General features: G+C 51.5%; 2 protein-coding genes across 2 annotated transcripts; both read left to right on the forward strand.

The window, feature by feature from the left end:
• The first annotated feature begins 370 nt into the window (after window positions 1-370).
• PRPF4 (pre-mRNA processing factor 4) lies at window positions 371-17,403 on the forward strand. Its single transcript, XM_029063852.2, has 14 exons — window positions 371-470; window positions 2,110-2,290; window positions 5,786-5,972; window positions 7,938-8,025; window positions 8,303-8,382; window positions 8,607-8,700; window positions 9,784-9,878; window positions 10,300-10,358; window positions 10,703-10,826; window positions 12,970-13,059; window positions 13,688-13,810; window positions 14,227-14,334; window positions 14,492-14,610; window positions 16,298-17,403. Exons 1-14 carry the CDS (start codon window positions 444-446, stop codon window positions 16,489-16,491), a joined length of 1,569 nt encoding a protein of 522 aa, XP_028919685.1. The 5' UTR covers window positions 371-443; the 3' UTR covers window positions 16,492-17,403.
• Window positions 17,404-21,360: 3,957 nt separating this feature from the next.
• On the forward strand, window positions 21,361-23,039 carry RNF183 (ring finger protein 183). Its single transcript, XM_039911968.1, has one exon. It carries the CDS (start codon window positions 22,431-22,433, stop codon window positions 23,037-23,039), a length of 609 nt encoding a protein of 202 aa, XP_039767902.1. The 5' UTR covers window positions 21,361-22,430.
• The last annotated feature ends 167 nt before the right edge of the window (window positions 23,040-23,206 follow it).

The raw sequence follows: 23,206 nt of genomic DNA on the forward strand, positions 1-23,206 counted from the left end.
CCGCAGACTACATCTCCCGGCCTACCCCGCGCCGCCCCCTCCCGCCTCGCCTGTATCTCCCGGCCTGCCCCGCGCCCCCTCCCGCCTCCATCTCCCGGCCTGCCCCGCGCCCCCCCTCCCGCCTCGCCTCCATCTCCCGGCAGGCCCCGCGCCTCTCCCCGCCCGCAGACTACATCTCCCGGCCTGCCCCGCGCCCCCTCCCGCCTCGCCTCTATCCCCCGGCCTGCCCCGCGCCCCCCCTTCCCGCCTCATCTCCCTCTCCCGGCCTGCCCCGCGCCCCCCCCCCTCCGCCTCGCCTCTATCTCCCGGCAGGCCCCGCGCCTCTCCCCGCCCGCAGACTACAGCTCCCGGCCTGCCCCGCGCCCCGGCCCCTGCGAGGTGGGGCGGGCGCTTCCGGTCTGCCGAGCGGGTCGGGGAGCCCGGGTGGCCCGCGTCGTCCGTCCATGGCGTCTTCGCGAGCGTCGTCCACGGTGCGGGCCCGGCCCTCGGCCGCAGGGCAGAGCGGGGAGGGAGCGGCGGGGAGGGTGGGCCCGGCCGCCCCGCGGGCCCGGAGGGAGAAGCAGCGCGGCTTAGGGGAAGGAGCCCCGGCGTGGGAGGCCGAGGGCGGGGCTTCTCATCCCCGCCCTGCCAGTTATTCATGCAATAGTATTTATTAATAATAATAATGTTGGTATTTGTTAAGCGCTTACTAGGTGCCGAGCACTGTCCTAAGCGCTGGGGGAGACCCAGGGGAATCAGGTTGTCCCACGTGGGGCTCACAGTCTTCATCCCCATTTTACAGATGCGGGAACTGAGGCCCAGAGAAGTGAAGTGACTTGCCCACAGTCACCCAGCTGACAAGTGGCAGAGCTGGGATTCGAACCCATGACCTCTGACTCCAAAGCCCGGGCTCTTTCCACTGAGCCACGCGGCTTCTCTGAGCGCTTATTGAGCGCTTACTATTTGCAGAGCACCGTTCTAAGCGCGGGGGGGCGGATACAAGGTGATCAGGTTGTCGTGTGGGGCTCATCGTTTTCATCCCCATTTTAATAGGAATAATAATAGTGATGGTATTCGTTAAGCGCTTACTATGTGCAGAGCACTGTTCAAGACGCTGGGGTAGATATAGGGTAATCAGATTGTCCCACATGAGGCCCAAAGTCTTAATCCCCATTTGACAGATGAGGGAACTGAGGCACAGAGAAGTGAAGTGACTTGCCCACAGTCACACAGCTGACAAGTGGTGGAGCTGGGATTCGAACCCATGACCTCTGACTCCAAAGTCCAGGCTCTTTCCACTAAACCACGCTGCTTCTCAGATACAACATAATCAGGTTGTCCTATGTAGGCCTCACAGTCTTCATCCCCATTTTACAGATGAGGTAACTGAGGCACAGAGAAGTGAAATGACTTGTCCACAGTCACACAGCTGACAAGTGGCAGAGCCGGGATTCGAACCCATGACCTCTGACTCCCAAACCCAGGCTCTGAGCCACGCTGCGAGCCCCAAGTGGGATCGCCTGATTCCCTTGGATCTCCCCCAGCTCTCAGATCAGTGCTTGGCACATAGTAAGTGCTTAACAAACACCATTATCATTATTACTATAAGCACGGGGACCCGGAGGGTCGGTGGTGTTACAGGAGCCCGCTGCGTGCTGGGAACGTGTCTACAACTCCATTGTAGTTGCATCTCCAAGCGCTTAATACAGAGCTCTGCACAGAGCAAACCCTCAATACCATGGATGATCAGGAGCTGAAAGCTGCAAAAGGACAAGAATAATAATAATGGTATTTGTTACACACCAACTATGTGCAGAGCTCTATTCTGAGTGCTGGGGTAGATAGAAGACAATCAGGTTGACCCATGGGGGGCTCACAGTTTTAATCCTCATTTTACAGATGAGGTAACTGAGGCACAGATAAATAGAGTGACTTGCCCAAGGTAACACAGCAGAGAAGTGAAGGAGCCTGGATTAAAACCCATGTGCTATGACTCCCAAGCCTGTGTTCTTTCCGTAAGAAGCAGTTTAAGCCTGCAGGGCTGAAGTCCTCGGGCAAGTTATACCTCTTGGACTTCATTTCGGAGGGAAATTCTGTAACACTTGTCTTTTTGGCTCTTTGTCTTTGCAGCCCGCAAAAACCTCCAGAATGCCGGAGGATAACCCCGTCACGGTGGTGAAGAAGGCCCACATCTTTTACGGCAGTTTGGAAGAGAAGGAGAGGGAGCGCCTTGCCAAGGGGGAGTCTGGATTGTTGGGGAAAGAAGGTGTTAAAGCAGCAATCGAGGCAGGAAATATTAATATAACCACTGGTAAGGCTTCTCTTTGGACTGTTCTTCGGCATCTGACATGTATCACCTTGCTGGGCAGCGGCAACACTGACACGAACCCTTGAGTTAATAGTAATTGAGATATATGTTAAAGACTTACTATGTTCCCGGCACCTTACTAAGTGCTGGGGTAGTTACAGCGTCATTGGGTCGGACACAGCCCGTGTCCCATTTGGGGTTCCCAGTCTTAATTCCCGTCTTACAGAAGAAGTAACTGAGGCACAGAGAAATGAGGTGATTTGCCCAAGGTCACAAAGTATGAGTGGTAGAGCCTGGATTGGAACCCAGGACCTTCTGACTACCACTGTCCACTAGGCCAAGCTGCTTTCCTTAGGCCTCTGAATATAACAACTGTCACTTTTTTTTAACGGTATTTATTGTGCTTACTGTGTGTCAAGCACTGGTTCTAAATGCTGGGGTAGGTGCAAGTTAATTAGGCTGGCTGCAGGCTCTGTCCCACATGAGGCTCACAGTCAAGTAGGAGGGAATACAGACCTTGAATCCATGTTCTGCAGTTGAGGAAACTGAGGCCAAGAGAAGTACATCAAGTAGGTGGCCGAGCCAGGATTAGAACCCAGGTCCTCTAGCCCGCGGGCCTATGCTTTATCCACTAGGCCAGGCTGCTTCTGATCACATTTTATAAGTTTATGTGTGAAGAGAGATTGAAATTCCAGCAGTGGAAAAGTCCAGTCTGGCTTCAGAACCCAGGCCCAGCCCCGTTTGATGAGCCCCTAGCGCCACTTTGTGACCGGGCTACTCCTGGTGCTAACTGCTGGTGTTATTTATCCCCTCAGCATATACTCATGGGCAGAGAGCACTTACCTCTAGCTCTTCATCCTGTGGAGGGGGAAATGAATTCTCGTAGCTGCAGGAGTCGTGGGCAGTAGCACAGCTATACTGTATACGTGTGTGTTCTTTCCAAGAGCTTAGTACAGTGCCCTGCATTTGGGTGGCCAGTAAATGCAATTACTGCTGCGAGTGAGACCGAACTGAACTCAGGGCCAGAGGGCAAGTATGGTGGCAGAGCCAAGGTGTCATTTTCCTGGTTAACTCCCAGCAGAGAGAGAATGGATAAGGCTGGTGATATCCTCTCCCAGAGTAATAGCCTGGATCTTGGGGAGGTGACCCTTTCATCCATTCAGTTGTATTTATTGAGCGCTTACTGTGTGCAGAGCACTGGACTAAGTGCTTGGAAAGTACAGTTCAGCAACAGAGCTCACAGTCTAGAAGGGGGAGACAGATGACAAAACAAAACAAGTAGGCATCAATAGCATCAGAATAGATAAATAGAACCATAGATAAATGCACATCATTAATAAAATAAAGCAGTAAATATGTACAAATATATACAGATGCTGTGGGGAGGGAAAGGGGGTAGAGCAGAGGGAGGGAGGAGGAGAGGGAAAGGGACAGCTTATTCTGGGAAGGCCTCCTGAAGGAGGTGAGCACCCAGTAGGGCCTTGAAGAGGGGAAGAGAGTTTGGTGAATGTGAAGTGAGAGAGCATTCCAGGTCAGAGGTAGGACGTGGGCCAGGAGTCAGTGGGCCATGCCTGATTCCCTGATTCCCAGATTCCCACGAGGCACAGTGAGGAGGTTAGCAGCAGAGGAGTGGAGTGTATGGGGTGGGCAGTAGGAGGAGAGAAGGGAGGGTGAGGTAGGAGGGGGCAAGGTGATGGAGAGGTTTGAAGCCAAGATTGAGGAGTTTTTGTTTCGTGCGGAGGTTGATAGGTAACCACTGGAGATTTTTGAGGAGGGAAGTGACATGCCCAGAGCGTTTCTGCAGAAAGATATTCTGGGCAGCAGGTGCAGTATAGACTGAAGCAGGGAGAGAGGTAGGAGGATGTGAGATCAGAAAGGAGGCTGACCTTGGTCAGCATCTGTGAGATTGGGCTGTGCTTGCCACATTAGGGGCCTTTGGAGTGGAGTTCTCCAGAAGCAGCATGGCCTACTAGAGCAAGGGCCTGGGAGTTAGGAGACCTATGTTTTAATGTTGACGCCACCACTTTCCTGCTGTGTGACCTTGGACGAGTCACTTACCTTCCTCACCTATAGAATAGATATTAGCTATCTGTTCTCCCTCCCACTTAGATTGTGAACCTCATGTGAGCCAGAGACTGTCTCTGATTTGTATATATTGTATCTACCCCTGTCCTTGGCACATAGTAAGTGTTTAACAGATACTATTATTGTTGTTATTGTCTCACCATTCTCACATCTGAATTTTTTTCCGGTGTCCACCCTCCCTTCCAACCCTTTTTGTCCTCCCTAGGAAAACCCTCTCAAATCATTAGAATCGCAACCACAATTGCAAATCGTGGTGGAACTTGGAACTGGGATTTGTTTGCCTCCCAGATGGGCAGACAAAACACAGTTCTGGAGGCTCAGTTTAGGGGTATTTGTTAAGCGCTTACTATAGGCAAGGCACTATACTAAGGTATTGGGGTGAATACCAGCAAGTCGGTTTGGACACGGTCCCTGTCCCGCAAAAGGCCCACAGTCTTTATTCCCATTTTACAAGTGAGGAAATTGAGTATCCCCAAGTTGCATGAATGTTTGCTTAGTTTTCCCCTTTCCTTCCAGTGAGTTTGTTTTGATGTCAACTGTACCAGACAAAACTCTGCCTGTGAGATGCCACTTTTCCCAAGTCCTGTCTGTTGGTCTTGATGCCTGCTGTCGATGTCCTCCCCCCACCCCCCATTGAAGCTCAGTTTGGTAGGAGTGGGGCGGCATTCCCAGCCACACCTGGACCACATTTGAAGTTGACTTTGGAGAGGTCAAAGAGGACCTTTTTATCCTTCTGGATCCAGGAAGTAAAGCATTCTGAGAAACAGCCTGGCTTAATGGATAGAGCATGGGCTTGGAAGTTAGAAGAACTTGGATTCTAATCCCGGCTGTGGCACTTGTCTGCCGTGTGATCTTGGGCTAGCCACTTCACTTCTGTGTGCCACAGTTACCTTATCTGTAAAATAGGGATTAAGATGTAAACTTTTTGTGGGACAAGGACTGTGTCCAATCTGACTAGCTTGGAACTACCCCAGCGCATAGTACAGTGTCTGGCACATAGTAAGTGTTTAACAAATACCATAAAGGAAAAAATAAGAGTACCCAAACTGGGTGCTTCCTGATCCTCATGAGGCTGTAGGGCACCCTTTAATGGGGTTATGCCAATGGGTTGGCTGCATCCTTCAGCCTCATTGGGTAGCTGTTGGGTTTGGGAGGATGGTGCCGGAAAAGATAGTTTGGGGAGAGATGTGAGCGAGCTTGTGTAGCACCTCCCTCCATCCCCCCACAATCAAGTGTCTGACACGTTCAGTAGAAGCAGCAGCCAGATTCCCCTCCCCGCAGACTCTGAAAGCAAGAAGCCATCTCTGCAGCCTTCCCAGCGGTCAGCGAGTCCAAGTTCAGGCCCGATGTCTGTGTCTCTTGGCTGGCGAAATCGGCCATCCAGGTGACCGTGCTTCCTTGTTGCTTCTGTAGGGGAGGTCTTTGAAATCGAAGAGCACATCAGCGAGCGGCAGGCTGAAGTGCTGGCCGAGTTTGAGCGCCGGAAGCGGGCCCGGCAGATCAACGTCTCCACCGATGACTCGGAAGTCAAGGCTTGCCTGCGAGCCCTCGGCGAGCCCATCACGCTCTTTGGAGAAGGCCCTGCTGAGAGGAGAGAGAGGTGAGCGGCCAGCCCTCCGGGGACTTTTCCGACCCCTGAAACCTGCGTATAAGCTGTGTCCCTCTTCCAGTCCTAGGACTCACAATGGCTGTGTGGAAACTACTGCCAGCCAAATGGCTGGGTGTTAGCTACACGTGGTCTTCAGTTGTTATGTCTCTTAGTTGGGCCCTAGTGGGGCAGGTCTTCCATATCCACTTAGGGATCCTAAACCCAGTGGTACGGTCTGTCATCTGAGCAACCAAACTGAACTCATTTCAGGGATGGGAAAAGTCCATAAAGAAGCTCACTGGGGTTCATACGTCTTCCTTGATTTATCCTGTTGATCTTGGGGGATGAAGGGGATACACACTTTAGATCTATCATTTTCCTGCCTAAATTTTAACAGGGCTCAGTGAAGAATGAACTCTCTTTCCCCAGATGGCAGTCTCGTTTCTGCTTTACTCCACGTCTGGGACTCCACATCTGGGGAGCAGGAGGGAACCATGGGATTTTTAGCCCCTGCCTTATTCCTATCCTCCCCTTCCCACTTTTATCAAATTGTTCATTTCTTTATGGTCTCCTCCCTACCCCCTGCCCTGGTCAGTCAGTCAGTAAAGGGTACCTACCCTCCTTTCCACCATTCCCTTCCACCTTCCCTACCACCTGCAATTTAAAAAAAATCGCATTGCTAAATGTTAGTGATGATTTTGTTTCTGGCAAATAAAGTGGAAGACTGAGATCCTCCCGTATTTGTTTGGGAAGTGTATATCACTATGGTTATTAACAGTCACAATGTGTCTGTGGTTAGCTGGAGTTTGGAATTGGATGAGAGTTCTCCAGAGTGATCATTTTTTAAAAGACCCTTCTGGAAAATAATTTTTATTGGAAGAGGCTTTAAGCCCACTTTGGGTTCCTGGGATGGGTTGCTTGTATGTGTGCAGGGCGTAAACAATCGACTCTTACTGGCCATCTCTGGGAAGTGGAAACACTGCTTTCTTTGGGGGGGTAGAGGAGGGTGGCCCCTGAAGGAGGTCATCATATTTATTGAGCGCTTCCTGTACTAAGCACTTGGGTGAGTACCATATGACAACATAACAGAACTGATAGAAACGTTCCTTGCTCAGAATGAGCTTACCAGGGTCATCTTTCCCCACCATTTTCTGTCTGCCCTGAGGGGAAGTAGGTTATGGAGGTAGAAGTGGAAGGAGGGGCTGTAGATTAGACTGTAAATTCATTATGGGCAGGGAATGTGTATGCCAGTGCCCTTGTAGTGTACTCTCCCAAGCCTTTAGAACAGTGATCTGCACACAGTAAGTGCTCGGTAAAAACCATTTATTGATTAGAGGCTATTTTGTTGCCCTGATGTATTAGCTCCGAAGAGGCCGTGGTGGTGAGCAGGCATAAGGAGCGGGGGGTCTGGCTGCAGGGAGTGGTGGGCTGGGCATCCTGGAAGCCAGTAGTTGGCACAGGCCAGAGGGGAGGCTGCTTCAGGCTGGTATTGGATCATGGCAACAATGGGGAAGAGGAAAAAGCGGGGAAGGAAATTCTGGGGAACTCATGCTGGTCACCTGGAAGATCAACTTGTAGTGGGTAGAGAACATGTCTTTCAACTCTGTTTTATGGTACTCTCCAAAGTGCTTAATGCGGTCTTCTGCACACGGTAAGCACTCAATAAATACCATTGATTCATTGCTTGTTTGATTTATGTGAGAGAAGCATTTGAAGGGCTTCAGTCAGCCTGGGGATCCCAAGCTCCAACTCACCTGAGAATGGTTTGGGGCCAAGAAGGACCCTTGCTGAGTTGGGTCCTGCTTTTGGGAGTTGGGAAGCAGTGATCCTGGCAAGGCTGGATGTCTGGGCAAGCCTGGCAGGCCCAGGATTGGATGGCTCAGGGGCAACTTGGCGTGGGCTTTGGTTTTTTGGGGTCGATCGGTATTCTTGTCTCCTGCAACCCAAGGAGCCCAATCCCGGTCTGCTTCCAACCAGGTTAAGAAACATCCTCTCAGTGGTTGGAACCGATGCCTTAAAAAAGACCAAAAAAGATGATGAAAGGTCCAAGAAGTCTCGAGAAGAGGTAACGCGCTCCTGCAGATGGTCTTTGACCTGCCCCAGTAATTGGGAGGTGGGATGAGGGAATTCCTCTGAGACTCCATTTGCTGAACCTCTGCTCTGGCAAACTCAGCGGGTTCCGCTGGCAGTTGTCTGGAAGAGGTCCCTAAAGGGCAAGGGTTGAGGTGGGCCCTGCCTGAGAGATGCTTGAGTCCTGAGGTGGAACGGAGGGAAGAATGGCGGGAGGGCGGGAGGGCGGGCTGACCTGCTCAGGGTTCAGCCCCTCTGTTCTGTTCCCTCAGTATCAACAGACCTGGTACCACGAAGGGCCCAATAGCTTGAAGACTGCCAGGCTCTGGATCGCCAATTATTCGCTGCCCAGGTAAGGAGCTGATCAGGTGGGACTGTTTTCATTTCTCCTGTGGTGGGATGTCTGCCTCTCTTGGGCAGGCATCGAGTTAAGTGTGGTCTGTGTCTTGTCTTTCTACTCCTTGCCTGGAGCAGTGTTGACCCCAGTTTTCACTTGCTTAGTTCAGCACCTAGCCCAGTTCCCAGGGGCCAGTTAGTGCCGGTGATGAAAGGCCTGGCTCTTGTTCCCTATCCCAGGGCAATGAAACGCTTGGAAGAAGCCCGTCTTCACAAAGAGATTCCAGAGACATCTAGGACCTCCCAGAAGCAAGAGCTACACAAAGCCCTTCGGGTAAGACACTCCCTAGGTACCACGACTTGTCAATATTTTAATGTCCCTTCTCCCCGGGAGAATTTAAGCTCCATGTGGACAGGGAACATAATAATAATAACTGGTATTTGTGAAGCACTTACTATGTGTTAAGCACCGGGGTGGATGCAGGATAATCGGGTCAGGCACAGTTGGGGTCCCACATGGGGGCTCAACCTAAGGAGGACAGAGAACAAGTAGTGAATCCCCATTTTACAGATGAAGTAATTGAGGTTAAGAGAAATGTAGTGACCTGCTCACGGTCACACAGCAGGCAAGCGGCAGAACTTGGGATTAGAACCCAGGTCATCTGATTCCCAGGTCTGGGCTCTTCCTTCAAACCATGCCCCTTGAGTGTCTCGGGTGTTTAGCTTACATCTGCCCCAGCCTGGCACGTAACATTTAACAGCACCACAGTTATTATCGTTTTCATCATTATTATATCGTCATCTTCTTGTGCTTTAGCTGTACTTTCTCAAGTGCAGGGCACTGAATGGTCACCCCATGACTTCCATTGTTAGCATTACCAGCAGAACCATGATGCTGAGCCCTGGCCTGGCGTGGCCATCTTTGACTCTCATTCTTCCCCAGTAAATAAGCGGAAGACACCAGTTCATTCCCAGCTCAGCCCGACACTGTTGACAGAGGGGCACGGCCACAGCTGGGCCAGCTGCCGCATTGGGCTTGGCAGACACCACCCCTCCCCGCCTCCTTCTCCCCCCTTCCCTGATCCGCTCTGGGGCTCTGCATGTGGGAGAAGCATCTCAACTGAGCAGGACTCCGACCCTGGGTCGCCCCCAGCTCATTCCCCCTGTAGACTGCAAGCTCATAATGGGCAGGGAATGTTTCTGTTTATTGTTATATAGTACTCTCCCAAGTGCTTAGTACAGTGCTGTGTACACAATAAGTGCTCAGTAAATACAATTGAATGAATGACACTATATGAAGGAGGACAGTGGGCACTCCAAGGACCCTGAAGGGCCGATGTTGCTGGTCCCCAGCAGAGGTCCCAAGCCCTACCTCTTTTGGGGTGACCGTGGTAACTGCCATCTGCTTCGCTTTCAGTCCCTGAACAATTTCTGCAGCCAGATCGGAGATGATCGACCCATCTCATACTGTCACTTCAGTCCCAACTCCAAAATGCTGGCCACTGCTTGCTGGTAAGCGTCCTTGCGAGGGGTCCCCTTTGGGTCAGCCACCTCTTTTCAAGGTTCCCACCAAGCCTACTTGCCAGGCGTGACCTTGCCCTGGGTGGTTCTTGGACCAGAAACCTCGAAGACCTGTGACGGAGCCCCAGCAGGCACACCCCTGCTGCCTGCCGGCCATCTCCCTTCCTCCTCTCCGCACCCCAGTGAGGTCATGCTTGGACTGTAGAGGGGCAGGGGAGAAAAATGAACCAAGCATACCTGCTTTTCTCCTTCTCCTCCTTCCCTGTTCTCTTCCTCCCCCAAATGCAGAGGGATTTTCCCACTTGGACTGCACGCACGTTTGGGAAGAGAAAACGTCCTTCCCACAGCGTTTCCGAGGCCCTTCTTTCCTCCCAAGCCCCCTGGCTGAGTGGCTCCTCTTTCTGTTTGACAGGAGCGGGCTGTGCAAGCTCTGGTCCATTCCCGATTGCAACCTGATTCACACGCTGAGAGGTAGGGGGCTGCTGGACCGTTGGACTCCGAAAACTGAGTTGCCTGCCATATCTGGAGGCTGGGCTGGGATTCTAGATTTCGGGGGCTCTTCTGTATCTCCAGCTCTGCCCTCCGCTCGCTTGGTGATTCAAGAGCTGATGCTGTTCCCTTACCAGGCTTGACTTTTCCCCAGCTACAGGATTGGGGGGGATGTGTCCAGGGAGGGAGAGGGGCATACTGGCATTGACTGGGGGCCTTTGGGCTGGTGGTCCGCCTGTCCACCCATCTCAGGGCTTGCAGTGACCCTTCCAGGGCGTGGGCATCATCATCATCTTTCATCGTCATTCACTGGGCTAATTCTTCAGGGCACAACACGAACGTGGGAGCTGTCGTATTCCACCCGAAGGCTACCGTCTCTCTGGATAAGAAAGACGTCAACCTGGCCTCCTGTGCGGCTGACGGGTCGGTGAAGCTCTGGAGCCTGGACAGGTGAGGGCATCTCAGAAATCCCATCTAGACTGTAAGCTCATTGTGGCCAGGGAATGTGTCCGTTATATTGTTACAGTGTACTCTCTCAAACTCTTAGTACAGTGCCCTGTGCTTGCCCAGTAAATTCGATTGGCTGACTGATAAGCAGGGTGATGGGGCTTCCTTGGCGTTTCGTCACCCCTCAGAATGGAGCGCGAAAAGAGTGAAGCAGGATACTCTCTCAGTTGCTCTGTCTCTGCCACCCGATTGGTCAGCACCTGGGTTTCTCTCTCCCGGGTCCCCCCCAGCTCCGTGCTGCCACCTGCCCCTGGTAGCAAGTGGGGCAGAGGCTCCTGGGGCCGGACAGAGTATCCAGATTAGGATTTGAGTTGAAAACAGCATGGCTCAGTGGATAGAGCCACAGGCCTGGAAGTCGGAAGGTCATGGGTTCTAATTCCGTCTCTGCCACTTGTCTGCTGGGTGAACTTGGGCAAGTCAGCTTCATTTCTGGGCCTCAGATACCTCATCCATAAAATGGGGATTGAGACTCTGAGCCCCACATGAGACAGAGAGTGTGTCCAAACCGATTTGCTTGTACCCACCTCAGCGCTTAGTAAAGTGCCTGGCAGATAGGGCTTATCAAATACCACAATTATTATTGTTGCTCATCGTTATTAATAAAAACCCCTTTATGGCTGTCTAAGAATAAGCTTCCTGGCTGGCATTGGTAATTGGTGCCAGTCTCGGGGGAGCGAGAGAAGAGCGGTATGTCTGAAAGCATTGCCCAGGCAGTACAGGCTCCATGGAGCCAGCACCCTCCCTGGTCAGAATGACTGGTGCCAAGGAGTGATTTCTTGGTTGTCTTTGTGCAGAGTGTGAGTTCCAAAGCTGGCTGGGGCCCTGGTACACAGTTGCTGGGAGAAATCTGAACCCAATTGCCTGGCAGGATGCATTCCCCCCAGTGATTTTTCTTGTTTCCATTAGAATTGAGCCAGCCGTGTAGGGCTTCTCGCAGTGAGTTTTAATTGGCTTTGAGAAAAGTGCAGCAAATTTACTCCCTTGGAGGTTCAAATGGGCCCAAACCTAGATGGCAACAAAGTTTCCTTTTTAACTTGTGGTTTCTCTAGGGTGAGTGTCGATTGCCTTTCATTCACTAGTTTTTCCAGGCTTTTTTTTGAGGGGTGTTGGGGGGGGTGGGATTTTTAATGGCCCCCGAAAGAGGCGACCCCCGGCATCTGTTTTCAAGCTTATTGTTGAGTGTGGACTTCTGAACACACTGAGCTGTTAGGGAAGGACTCTTCCTCAAAATCCTCCTTCAGGGAATGGCCACCGAATCTTCCTTCCACTGCCTTGGGTTTTCCACTCAGAATGCCAGCAGTGTTTGTGTGGTGTGGGATCTACTCGCTGAATCGACCCTGTTATTGGGCACTAGTTCCCCCTCACCGCCTGCTTCCTAGATTGTAAGCTTATTATGGGCAGGGAATGTTTCTGCTAATTCTGTTGTACTTTTCAAAGTGCTTAGAACAGTGCTCTGCACGTAGTAAGCACTCAATAAATATACCACTGACTGGTTGACTTGGGAGAAGGTAATTCTCCTTCAGATTAAAACCTATCTCAAGAAGGGTGAGGGCAGGGGCTGGAGAAGATCTGGGAGTTTTGGAGGGTTGAAGCGTGGGGATTGTAATCAGTCAGTCAGTGGTATTTACTGGGTGCTGGCTGTGCACGGAGCACTGTACAAAGTGCTTGGGTTGACACCGTGCAGTCAGTACAATACAGTTAGCATGATTGTAGAAGAGAGCTGCTTCCCTGGATGGAAACTTGAAGAAGAATTGTTAGAGTAGTGGGTTCGACCAAGGTCCCCAGTAATTTCCCACCTTTATTACCAAATTAGAAATCGAAGACTAGCGGACTCATTTGGTTGTGTTTATTGCACGCTTACTGTGGGCGGAGCACTGTACTCGGTGAATCAACCCTGTTTTTGGATCTACACAGTACATCAGAAAGATGGGGATTAAAACTGTGAGCTCTATGTGGACATGGACTGTGTCCAACCTGATTAGCCTGTATTTCCCCCAGCACTTAGTCCGCTGCCTAGCACATAGTAAGCGCTTAACAAATACTATTTTCAAAACAAAAACAATACATATGCTTGGCTGTCTTGCAGTGATGAACCCGTGGCAGACATTGAAGGCCACACAGTGCGTGTGGCCCGGGTGATGTGGCATCCATCGGGACGTTTCCTTGGCACCACCTGGTAAGGTTTTTGGCCCTTCACAACCCAGGCAGGTCCATGACCACCCTAAATCCCAGGCCGTCATCTGGTCTGTTTAAGTTTAGTGATGTGGTTCCCTTTGGCTCTTTCCAGCTTGATGGCCCAGTGACTGAAACAGTGAGGGAGGGCTCCCTTGAGTCTTTGCTTAATGGTTGCCCGAGGTTTCCATCTGTCTGCTTAAATGGATCGTTGTTCCGGTCCAATATTACCTTTCCCCTAAAGGTTGACATTCCCTGAATTTTCCCCTCTCAAGTTTTGTCTCATCTTCACACTCCCGTTGCCAGGCGTGTGTGGCACATCGGGTAGGAGGGTGAGAGGGGAATGACCGAAAGGAGAAGGCTTTCTTGTGTGGACTTACAGGAATTAATGCCAGCACTATTCCAGAGTGACCACCATGGGTCTCTAGTCCCCTCCCTCCCTCCACTCCTCTCCATTAGGTCCTTGCCCTGGGAGGTCTTGGAGAGCAGAGGGCAGTGGGGAGAGAATCACAGAGCCACTTGGGCTGGAAGCACGTGGTGCTCAGTTAGGAGTGTCTGTCCAGGCCTGGCCATGCTAGCCGCGGAGCTGGGGTCCCAGCCAATGCTAACCCCGCTCCCCCTTGGATTTGCAGCTACGACCACTCCTGGCGCCTGTGGGACCTGGAGGCCCAGGAGGAGATCCTACACCAAGAAGGGCACAGCATGGGTGTGTATGACATCGCCTTCCACCAGGATGGTTCTCTGGCGGGCACTGGGTGAGTCCCTCCTCCTGGACCGGGGTCTGGAGAGGAACCTTCCACTCAGCTGGGGAGGATGGTCATCACAGGGGAGATTCTCAGAGTCAGAGAGGGCCTTGAGGTCATCTCTAGTTCTCCCTCCAAGCAGGTCTGCCCACACGGAGATGTCTCCGTGCTTCTCAAACCTCCCTGGGCAGTGTGGTGGTCTGGTCGGGACATTCTTCTCCAAGTCCCACTCTGGCTTCTTCTGCGGCAGTTCAGGCCTGTCCTGCCTTCTGCTTTCTACGGCGGGAACAGAGCAGCGGCCCTGCCTTCCCCTTCCCTCGGGTCGCCTGTGGTCAGAAGGCGAACGCGATCCCCGGTGCGCTCGGTCCCACTGCTGGTTTCAGCAAGGATCGGTCTTTTAATTGAGATCCTGTCTGTCTTCCCCACAGGGGGCTGGATGCGTTTGGCCGGGTCTGGGACCTGCGCACTGGGCGCTGTATCATGTTCCTGGAGGGCCACCTGAAAGAAATCTATGGCATCAACTTCTCCCCAAATGGGTACGGCAACCTCGCCAGGCTGGGGGTCGGGAGCGGGGAGTGGCACTGGGGGAAGAGAGGGTCGGACCGAGGGGTGGGGGTGGGTGTGGACCAGTCATCCTGGGGGGAGATGCACAGTCCTTGCTTCCAACCCTGGCCCTGTCTCTCCCCACCCCAGATACCACATCGCAACTGGCAGCGGGGACAACACCTGCAAAGTGTGGGACCTACGGCAGCGGCGCTGTGTGTACACCATCCCTGCCCACCAGAATTTGGTCACCGGGGTCAAGTTTGAACGTAAGTCCCTCCCCCCCGGGGGTAGTAGTACAAGTAATAATAGTAAAAGTAATAGTAGGAGTAGCAGTGGTTTTCACTAGTTCCCTGTACTGAGCATTTGAAAATACATGACACATTCTCTGCCCACAAAAATCTTCCCCCCTAATGGGAAAGACATACAAAGAAAAAAAACCACTCCGTGCTGAGGCCGGATGTAAAAATCCCTCCGAATTGCAGCAAAGCAGCATGGCCTGGAAGAAAGGGCCACGGGCCTGAGAGTCAGAGGACTTGGGTTCTAATCCTGGCTCCGCCACTTGTCTACTCTGCGACTTTCAAATCACTTCATTCCTCTGTGCCTCAATTACCTCATCCACAAAAAGGGGATTAAGACCGAGTCCTGTGTAGAACAGGGTCTGTGTCCAACCTGGATTATCTTATATCTGCCCCAGCACTTAGAATAATACCTGGCACATGGGAATTGTTTAACAAATCCCATATTTTTCCTTAAAAGAACCCAAAAAACAAAGACTTGGAACCATTCTGCTTTCTCTTCCTGAGGCTGGGCTCTTTCCGAAAGCGAGACAGTTTTCTTAGTGTGCCATCTTGGTCCCCCTCCAGAATGATCCAAATAAAAGGGGTTCCCCTTGTTCCTTCACTGCTCACTTGTCAGATGCATAATGGAGCACAATGCATTGCAGTCCACTTCTAAGCCAAGTGGATGCCCTAGCACGATACACAAAGCAACTTGGATTTCTCCAGGCTCCTTGCTTCGGCGTCACAGAATGTTTGTGTACCACACTTTGAAAACAACAGAAAATGAGAGCTCTTTCCCCTGGAGCCACTCTGCGGAACTGGTAGCCTTTCTCTTCCCTCTTTGTTAGCAGAGATGCTGTAGAAGAACCCCTGCTGCTAGCCTTTTGAGCCGCCTGGCGCCTTGGGTTTCTGGCCCTTCTGTGAAATCAGTCATCAGTTTATGGTATTTACTGAGCACTTACTGTGTGCAGAGCACTGTACTAAGCATTTGGAAAATACAGTGCAACAGAGTTGGTAGATACGTTCCCTGGCCACAACGAGCTTATGGCCCAGGGTGGATAGGTAAGGGATCTTTTGGGTGGAGGGAAGAGGGGCTGCTTGAGGACCACAGCACTTATGCCCCTATCTGCAGTCTGTTTATATTAATATCTGTCTCCTCCTCTAGACTATAAGCTCGTTGTGGGCGGGGAATGTGTCTGTTATGTTGTTGTACTCTCCCATGCGCTTAGTACAATGGGAAGCAGCGTGACTTAGTGGCTAGACAGCTAGACTAATCCTGGCTCCACCACTTGTCTGCTATGTGACCTCGGGCAAGTCCCTTCACTTCTCAGTGCCTCTTTTCCCTCATCTGTCAAATGGAGATTAACAGTGTGAGCCCCATGTGGGATGGACTGTGTCCAACCTGATTAGCTTGTGATCTACCCCAGCTCTTAGAATAGTGCTTGGCCCATAGTAAGTGCTTACCATGTACCATTATTATTTATTAGTAAGCACTCAATATATGACAGTTATTAGGAGGGGAGTCAGATTAGTCTTGTGGCCAAAGATTGGGTCTGAATGGAGTTTGTCAGCAAGGCAACAGGGAGATAGTCCCAGGCAAGATTAGGCTCAGGTTCCATCTCTTACTTCACCCAACCTTGCCCCTTCTCACTTCCTCCCCCCACCCCCCCCACAGCTATCCATGGGAATTTCCTCCTCACCGGAGCCTATGATAACACTGCCAAGGTCTGGACGCACCCCGGCTGGTCCCCGCTCAAGACCTTGGCTGGCCACGAGGGCAAAGTGATGGGCCTAGACATCTCTCCCGATGGGCAGCTTATCGCCACCTGCTCCTACGACCGGACCTTCAAGCTGTGGCTGTCGGAGTAGGCCTGGAGCCCCACCAATCAGCGGGCTGGTGACCCTGCAGCCCCGCGGGTCCTCTGCAGCCATCTCTGCCAGACGAAGAGAGCAGGCTGGGGTCCCACGGGTCTTCTTCCCTGGGCAGCGGGTCGGGTCCTGTGCCACCCGACCCCCTCAGGTAGAGGCGACATGTCTCATTTGGGGATGACAGGAGGTGCCCGGGCGTGGACCGTGTCGAGTTTATTTTTTGTACTTGTTTTGTAAGCAGATTCTCCCTGCGCCTTTTGTGGGAGTGCCCTAGACACTCCTTCCCTCCGGAACCAGCCCTCGGAATAGGAACGAGCTTTTCAATCCCTTCTTAGAGAACCCTTTCCAGCTGAGCCCCTGAAACACACTGGGGAGCTTCCTGGCCTCGGTTGCCACCCTAGGACGGGTCCCAGGGGTGAGGCAGTGTGAGGATCAGCATCCTGGCCCCTGGCCTGGCGCCCCAGTAGTTCACCTCCCTGCTTTTGCCTTGGGAGGAAAAGCTCAAGCAGCAGAGCCTAATTTGCAGTTTTGTAAAACCATGTAGCCTGCTGTCTTCCGACCTTGGGGCTAGAAGAGGAAATGGCTGCTGCAGTCATTGGCCGCCCATCTTTCTCTCCACGGCTGAGGTGGCTCCCCTGCTCTGGGCTTCCCCTGTTCTGTCTGGTAGGCAGGCACCCGGCAGTCTCCACGTGGCTGACCTGTTAGCTGTAAAGCAGGCAAGATCTCTCCATTGGGGCCAGCTGGAATCCTGAAACGCCTGGCTGAGAGAGAGAATTTGCTTATCCTCTTGGTTCAAAACCTGGCTCGAGTGCTCTGTTAACCTGTTGGGGGACTGTTTTCCAAAATGGAGAGAAAATGACAAATTACAGACAGGGCTCCTGAACAATAAACAGTTGCTCACGTCATTTGCCATTTTGAGTATTAAATTTATTTTTGTTCCAGTTGCCCCTATAAAATAATGAGAAGGAAGGGTGTGCTGCATGCAGCCCCCTAAGGAACAGTGAAGCTTCTTGAGAGCAGGGACCAAGGAGAATGGTTCACCAACGTCTTTGGTTTCGACTTCAATCCGTGGAATTTTCGGAACCTTGCCGTGGGCTGAGCACTATACCAAAGGTGTAGGAATGTACGGTGGAGGTACAAGGGTCACTAGCTGCCTGCAGGACCTTTACAGTCTAACAAGCTTAATTCTGCTCTCTCTGGGATTAGAAGCCAGCCTCACAGCTGGAATTTCAAACCAGTCAAGAGGAGCCATGAAGAGGTAAGGTGAAAATCTCACTGCAGCTTTGTACAGTAGATGGAACCACCTGGTTGAGCTGGCTAACTGGGCTCCAGCTTCCTAATTCTGTCTTGTATTTTACAAGCCCCCAAAAAGGGAGACTGCTTAAACGGAGCCCTTGCTGTGGGTAGAAACAGGCCTGTGGGTGCCCCCTTAGAACTCATTCAAACTAATCATATTTATTGAACACTTACTGTGTGCAAGGCACTGTAGTAATTGCTTGGGAAAGTACAGTATGGCCGGGTTGGTAAGCACATACCATGCCCACAATAAGTTTACAGTCCAGATGGGGAGGCAGACAGTGATATAAGTAAATAAATTACGAATCCGTACATAAAAGTGCTGTGGGTTGAGGGAGGGGTGAAGAAAGGAAAAATATCCAAATGAGAGGGTGAAGCAGCAGGGAGTGGGAGAAGAGGAAATGAGCCAGCTTCGGGGAGGTAAATTTGAAGGAACGTGAGGTGCTTTCACTGCAATCATCAGCAGAGTTATTGAGTGCCCCCAAGGTGCATGGCACAGGAATAGGCACTTGGGGGCCCACCTAGGATTGGTTGGGCCCAGAGCATGCCCTTAGGAAGACATGACTTCACAAGTTTCTTGCACCTTTAAGGAGCAAAGGCTTTGGAGTTACTGACTTTTAATGCAGTGCTTAAAGAGGTATCTTCAGAAGTGCTTTCTAACAGTGCCATGTAGGAAAACCAGGCTGAGGGGGCATAAATGTAGAACTGTCCCTCTGTACTTATCTGTCTCCCCACCCCCAGCTGCCATAAATGCATAAGAGCCGAGGTGGTAGCTGGGAGTATGGGACTGAGGAGGAAAAAAAAGAAATTGGGGAAGGCCTCCAGGAGGAGGTGTGATTTCAGAAGGACTTTGAAGATGGGAAGAGCAGTGGCCTGGCACATTTGAAGGGGAAGGCACAAGGAAGGTCATGAATGAGGATTCAGAGGTGGGAAAGTTGGGCATGAGGCACAGTGAGAAGGTGAGCTTGGGAGAGAACAACTATGAGCTAGGATACAGGGAGAAAAGGAAGTGGATAATAAGTAATTGTGCCTTTCCTCGGTACATAGTAAGTGCTTAACAAATACAATCATTATTATTATTAACATTAATAGTAGTAGTAGCCTCATCAATAGCATTTATTGAATCGTGTGTGCAGAGCACTGTACTAAGAAGTTGGGAAAGTACGAGTGTCATTAGACCCGTTCCCTGCCCCCAACAAGCTTAAGGTAGTAGTAGTAGAAATTGTATTTTTTGAGCACTAAGTAGAGAACACTATACTAAGTGGTTGGAGAGAATACATAGATGGGAATTAGGCGCAGTCTCTGTCCCTTGGGGTTCTCAAAATCTTAAGAGGGGAGAGAGCTGATAGAGTGCCTTAGAGACATTGGCCAGGAGCTTCTTTCTGATGGGGAGAGATGGGCAAGCATTGAAGGTTTTTGAGGAGTGGGGAGAGGTGTGCAGAGTGACATTTTAGGAAAATGAGCCAGGCGGCAGAGTGAGGTATGGACTGGCGAGGGTAGAAACTGGAGGCTGATGGAGTAGTCATCCATCAGAGAAGCAGCGTGGCTCAGTGGAAAGAGCACGGGCTTTGGAGTCAGAGGTCATGAGTTCGAATCCTGGCTCTGCCACTTGCCAGCTGTGTGACTGTGGGCAAGTCACTTAACTTCTCTGGGCCTCAGTTACCTCATCTGTAAAATGGGGATTAAGACTGTGAACCCCATGTGGGACAACCTGATTCCCCTGTGTCTACCCCAGCGCTTAGAACAGTGCTCTGCACATAGTAAGCGCTTAACAAATACCAACATTATTATTATTATTATAGTCAAGCCATGATATGACTAAGTGTCTAGACCAGGGTGATGGCCATTTGGATGAAGAGAAGGGACCAGATCCAAGAAATGATATGGAGGAAAAATGAGGACTTAGCAGCAGACAGAAAGTTGAAAGCGTAAAGGGTCAAGAATAATGGCAATCTTGTGGGCTATATAGACAGGGAGAGTGGTGTTGGGGTTCAACTACGAGGGGAGAATTGAGGTGGAAGTAAGGATTTGGGTGGGAACATGAGTTCAGCCTAGGACATATTGGGACATTGCCAGTTAACGGATGAAAGGTTAAAGCAGAACCAGCAGAAGAGACAGTGGCAGAGTGGTAAGAGAACTAGAAAGCAGCATGGCTCAGTGAATAAAGCACAGTCATGAGAGTCAGAAGCACTTGGGTTCTAGTCCCGGCTCCACTACTTGTCTGTTGTGTAACCTTGGGCAAGTCACTTAACTTTTCTGTGCTTTAGATACCTCATCTGTTAAATGGGGATTAAGACTGTGAGCCCCATGTAGGACATGGACTGTTTCCAACCTGATTAGCTTGTATCTACATCTACCCCAGCACTTAATACAGTGTCTGGCACATAGTAAGCGCTTAAAAAATACCATTAGAAAAAAAGAGCTGTCAGTAACACCAAGGTTAGGTAGTTTTCAGGAGGAGAAAGTGGTCTACAGTGTCATGGGTTCCTGAGAGGCCAGAGAGGATTAGGATAGATTAGAGATCAGTTAATCAGTTAGTGGTACCTAGCACTTACTGTGTGCAGAACACTATATTAACTGCTTGGGAGAGTACAATGCAACAGTTGGTAGACATGTTCCTTTCCCACAACCAGTTTACAGTCTAGAGGGGGAGACAGATGTTTGATATAAATGAATAATTTATAGATAGGTACTTAAGTGTTGTATGGCTGAGGGGTGGGATGAATATCAAGTGCCCAAATTATACCAATTCAAATGCACAGGCGATGTAGAAGGGAAATAGAGCCAGGGAAAATAGACCTTAATCCGGGAAGGCTTCTTGGAAATCAATAGACTTGGCAAGAAGGAGCGCATTGGTGACCTTGGTGAGGGCAGATTCAATAGAGTGATTGATTGAGTGAGCAAAAGGGGCAGAAACCAGATTGTAGTGGATCTATGTAAAACTGAAACTCAGGGTTGCAAGCGTGAAGGCTTCCACACACTTCACACTCCATCCCTCTCCATCCTGTCCTTTCCACATCCTGTTCCTTCTCCTGCACCCCTCCTCAAAGAAAATAAAAAGACCCCAGTTTTTTTTTTCCCTATGGCATTTCGATAGATGTTAAAGGCTGGTCAGGTGGAAGGGAGGGACAAAGAGAGATTGGAGAGCACCAACGGTTTCCAGCTCTTTGCAGATGTTCCTAGCTCTGCCGCTTCGAATCAGGTCCCCCTTGACAGGCTGAGTTCTGACTCGACCCATCCCTGGTGGTCAGCACTGTGGGGAGCAGAACCAGTCAGGGGCAGTAAGGCCTCTGATGGAAGGGAGGGGAAGGAGAAGGAGTGGTACTGATGCTTAGACCAGGTATGATTTTTTTTTTAAATGGTATTTAAGTGCTCACTATGTGCCACGCACTGTTCTAAACACTGAGGTAGATAGAAGGTAATCAGGTTGGACACAGTCCCTGTCCTCCGTGGGACTCATAATCCTCATTTTACAGATGAGGTAACTGAGGCCCAAAGAAGTGAAGTGACTTCCCTAAAGTCACAACAGACAAGTGCCAGAGCTGTGATTAGAACCCAGGTTCTTCTGACTCCTGGGCCTGGGCTCTATCCACTAGACCATTCTGCTTCTCAGAGTGTTGAGAGCTACTTGCCCATTCTAGGCTGCAGACCCGTCTGGAAAAGAGCAAGACCATAGACCCTAACATGGAGAAGCCCTCCTGAAACCCAAAGGCCCTTGGGCCTATCCTGGCTTCTTACGCTGTTTCCATTCAATGCAAAGAGTCTTGACACCTTTCTGCTCTGTTGCCTCTTCCCTCCTCCTCTTTCCAGTCTCATTCCTTTCTCCTGCCTGGGCTTCTCTTTCTCCATTTGCAGAGAGGGCACTGAATCTGCAAGGCAAGGAGCTGAATTTGGGGGTTGGTCCCCCAGATCTGGGGCTGGTTTGTTCCCTTTGAATTACCTCCCCTGTTTTTCAAAACTTGTGGAAGCCTTAAAATCAGTTATTGTCTTTGTTGGCTTGCCTGCCTGCTTTTTCTGATTTGGGAGAAAAATTGTCTGATCCTGAGGGAGGTTAACCCTCCTCTTGGTGAGAGGGGGTTGTGGAAGGGGGTGTAAAGAGGAGGAGGAGAAATTAGGAGGAAGGTGTGGGTGGTGGAAGCAGAAGAGATTGATCCGTGAAGGAGAATAGTGGGACTGAGTGCAAAGATGGGGTCTGTATTTCTGGGAGTGCGCAGGGAGAATGGATGTCAGGTTGCCTGTTGTGGGGGAGAGGTCTGTGTATTTGAAGAGTATATGTATATGTGAGCTAGTAAGTCTGAAGTGTGAGTGTGTGCACACACACCTCATGTAAGGAATGAGGGTGTGTCTGGGTTGGGTGTCTGGAGTGCAGGCTGGAGTTGCTATGTGGAGAGGGTGGGGAGGGGCTGGCTGCCCAGATCTTTCACAAACTACAGAGCACTCGCTGGTTACCAAGCATAGCTCTCCAAACAGGCCAGTTGGTCCAGGGCAAGGGGAAGGCTCCACTCCTCTGGGTCCCTGAGGCCAGGGCAGGCTGGACCGGTGCCTGGTGAAGTCCGAGCCTGGAGGCTCCCCAGCGGTTCCCACAGGTGGCCTGGGCTGGTGATGGACAGGCTTGGAACGATGCCACCCCCGCTGTCACTGCCATGAACGGTGCTCCGGACCGGACCGCACCAACTGCAGCCCCAGCAGAGCCGGCGGAGTCTTCACAGCCTCCGGGTCTCATCCCCGAGTGCCCCATCTGCTACGCTGCCTATGACAATGCCTTCCAGAGACCTCTGCTCCTCCCGTGTGCTCACACCTTCTGCCTGGAGTGCCTGGCTCGACTCTGCCTCTTCCTGAAACAAGCGCAGCTTTTCCCCTGCCCCCTGTGCAGGACGCCTGTCTTGGTGCCCACCGGAGGGGTCCCCAGGCTCCCAACCGACACGGATGTGGTGGTCCGGCTCCCTCCCTGGATGCAGACCCTGCCTGACATCTGGCTGGAGGGACACCGTCTATGCTGGGTCAGGCCCACCAGCCCACCGGCAGCCAGCCCAGAGATGCTGGTCACCCTGGAGCTATTGACCCACCGTCCCCCGCTCCTGCAGCGACCCCAGCCTGGCGAGCTGGTGGCTGTCCATCAGGGCCACAGGCTCCCCGGGGGCAGGGAGCTAGGCCAGCTTCTCTGGAAGTGGAAGGTCACCCTGCTCTGGATCCTGCTCATTCTGACCTTGCTGGTCATCGTGCCCACGTACCTGTATGGGTTTCACAAGTGACCCCGGAGCTTCAAGGTAACTTCGGGCAACCAAGGCTATATGGGGGCTTGTTCATGCTGCTAGTCCACGGTGGGTGAGGGGGCTGCCTGGAGATTTCCTCTCCCTGGCCAGATCCTGTCTGCCCCAGCCCTGGACCAAGCCAAGCCTCACAGCTTTGTCAGAGGACA

Source organism: Ornithorhynchus anatinus, chromosome 4 (genome assembly GCF_004115215.2).
Source record: "Ornithorhynchus anatinus isolate Pmale09 chromosome 4, mOrnAna1.pri.v4, whole genome shotgun sequence".
NCBI lineage: Eukaryota > Metazoa > Chordata > Mammalia > Monotremata > Ornithorhynchidae > Ornithorhynchus > Ornithorhynchus anatinus.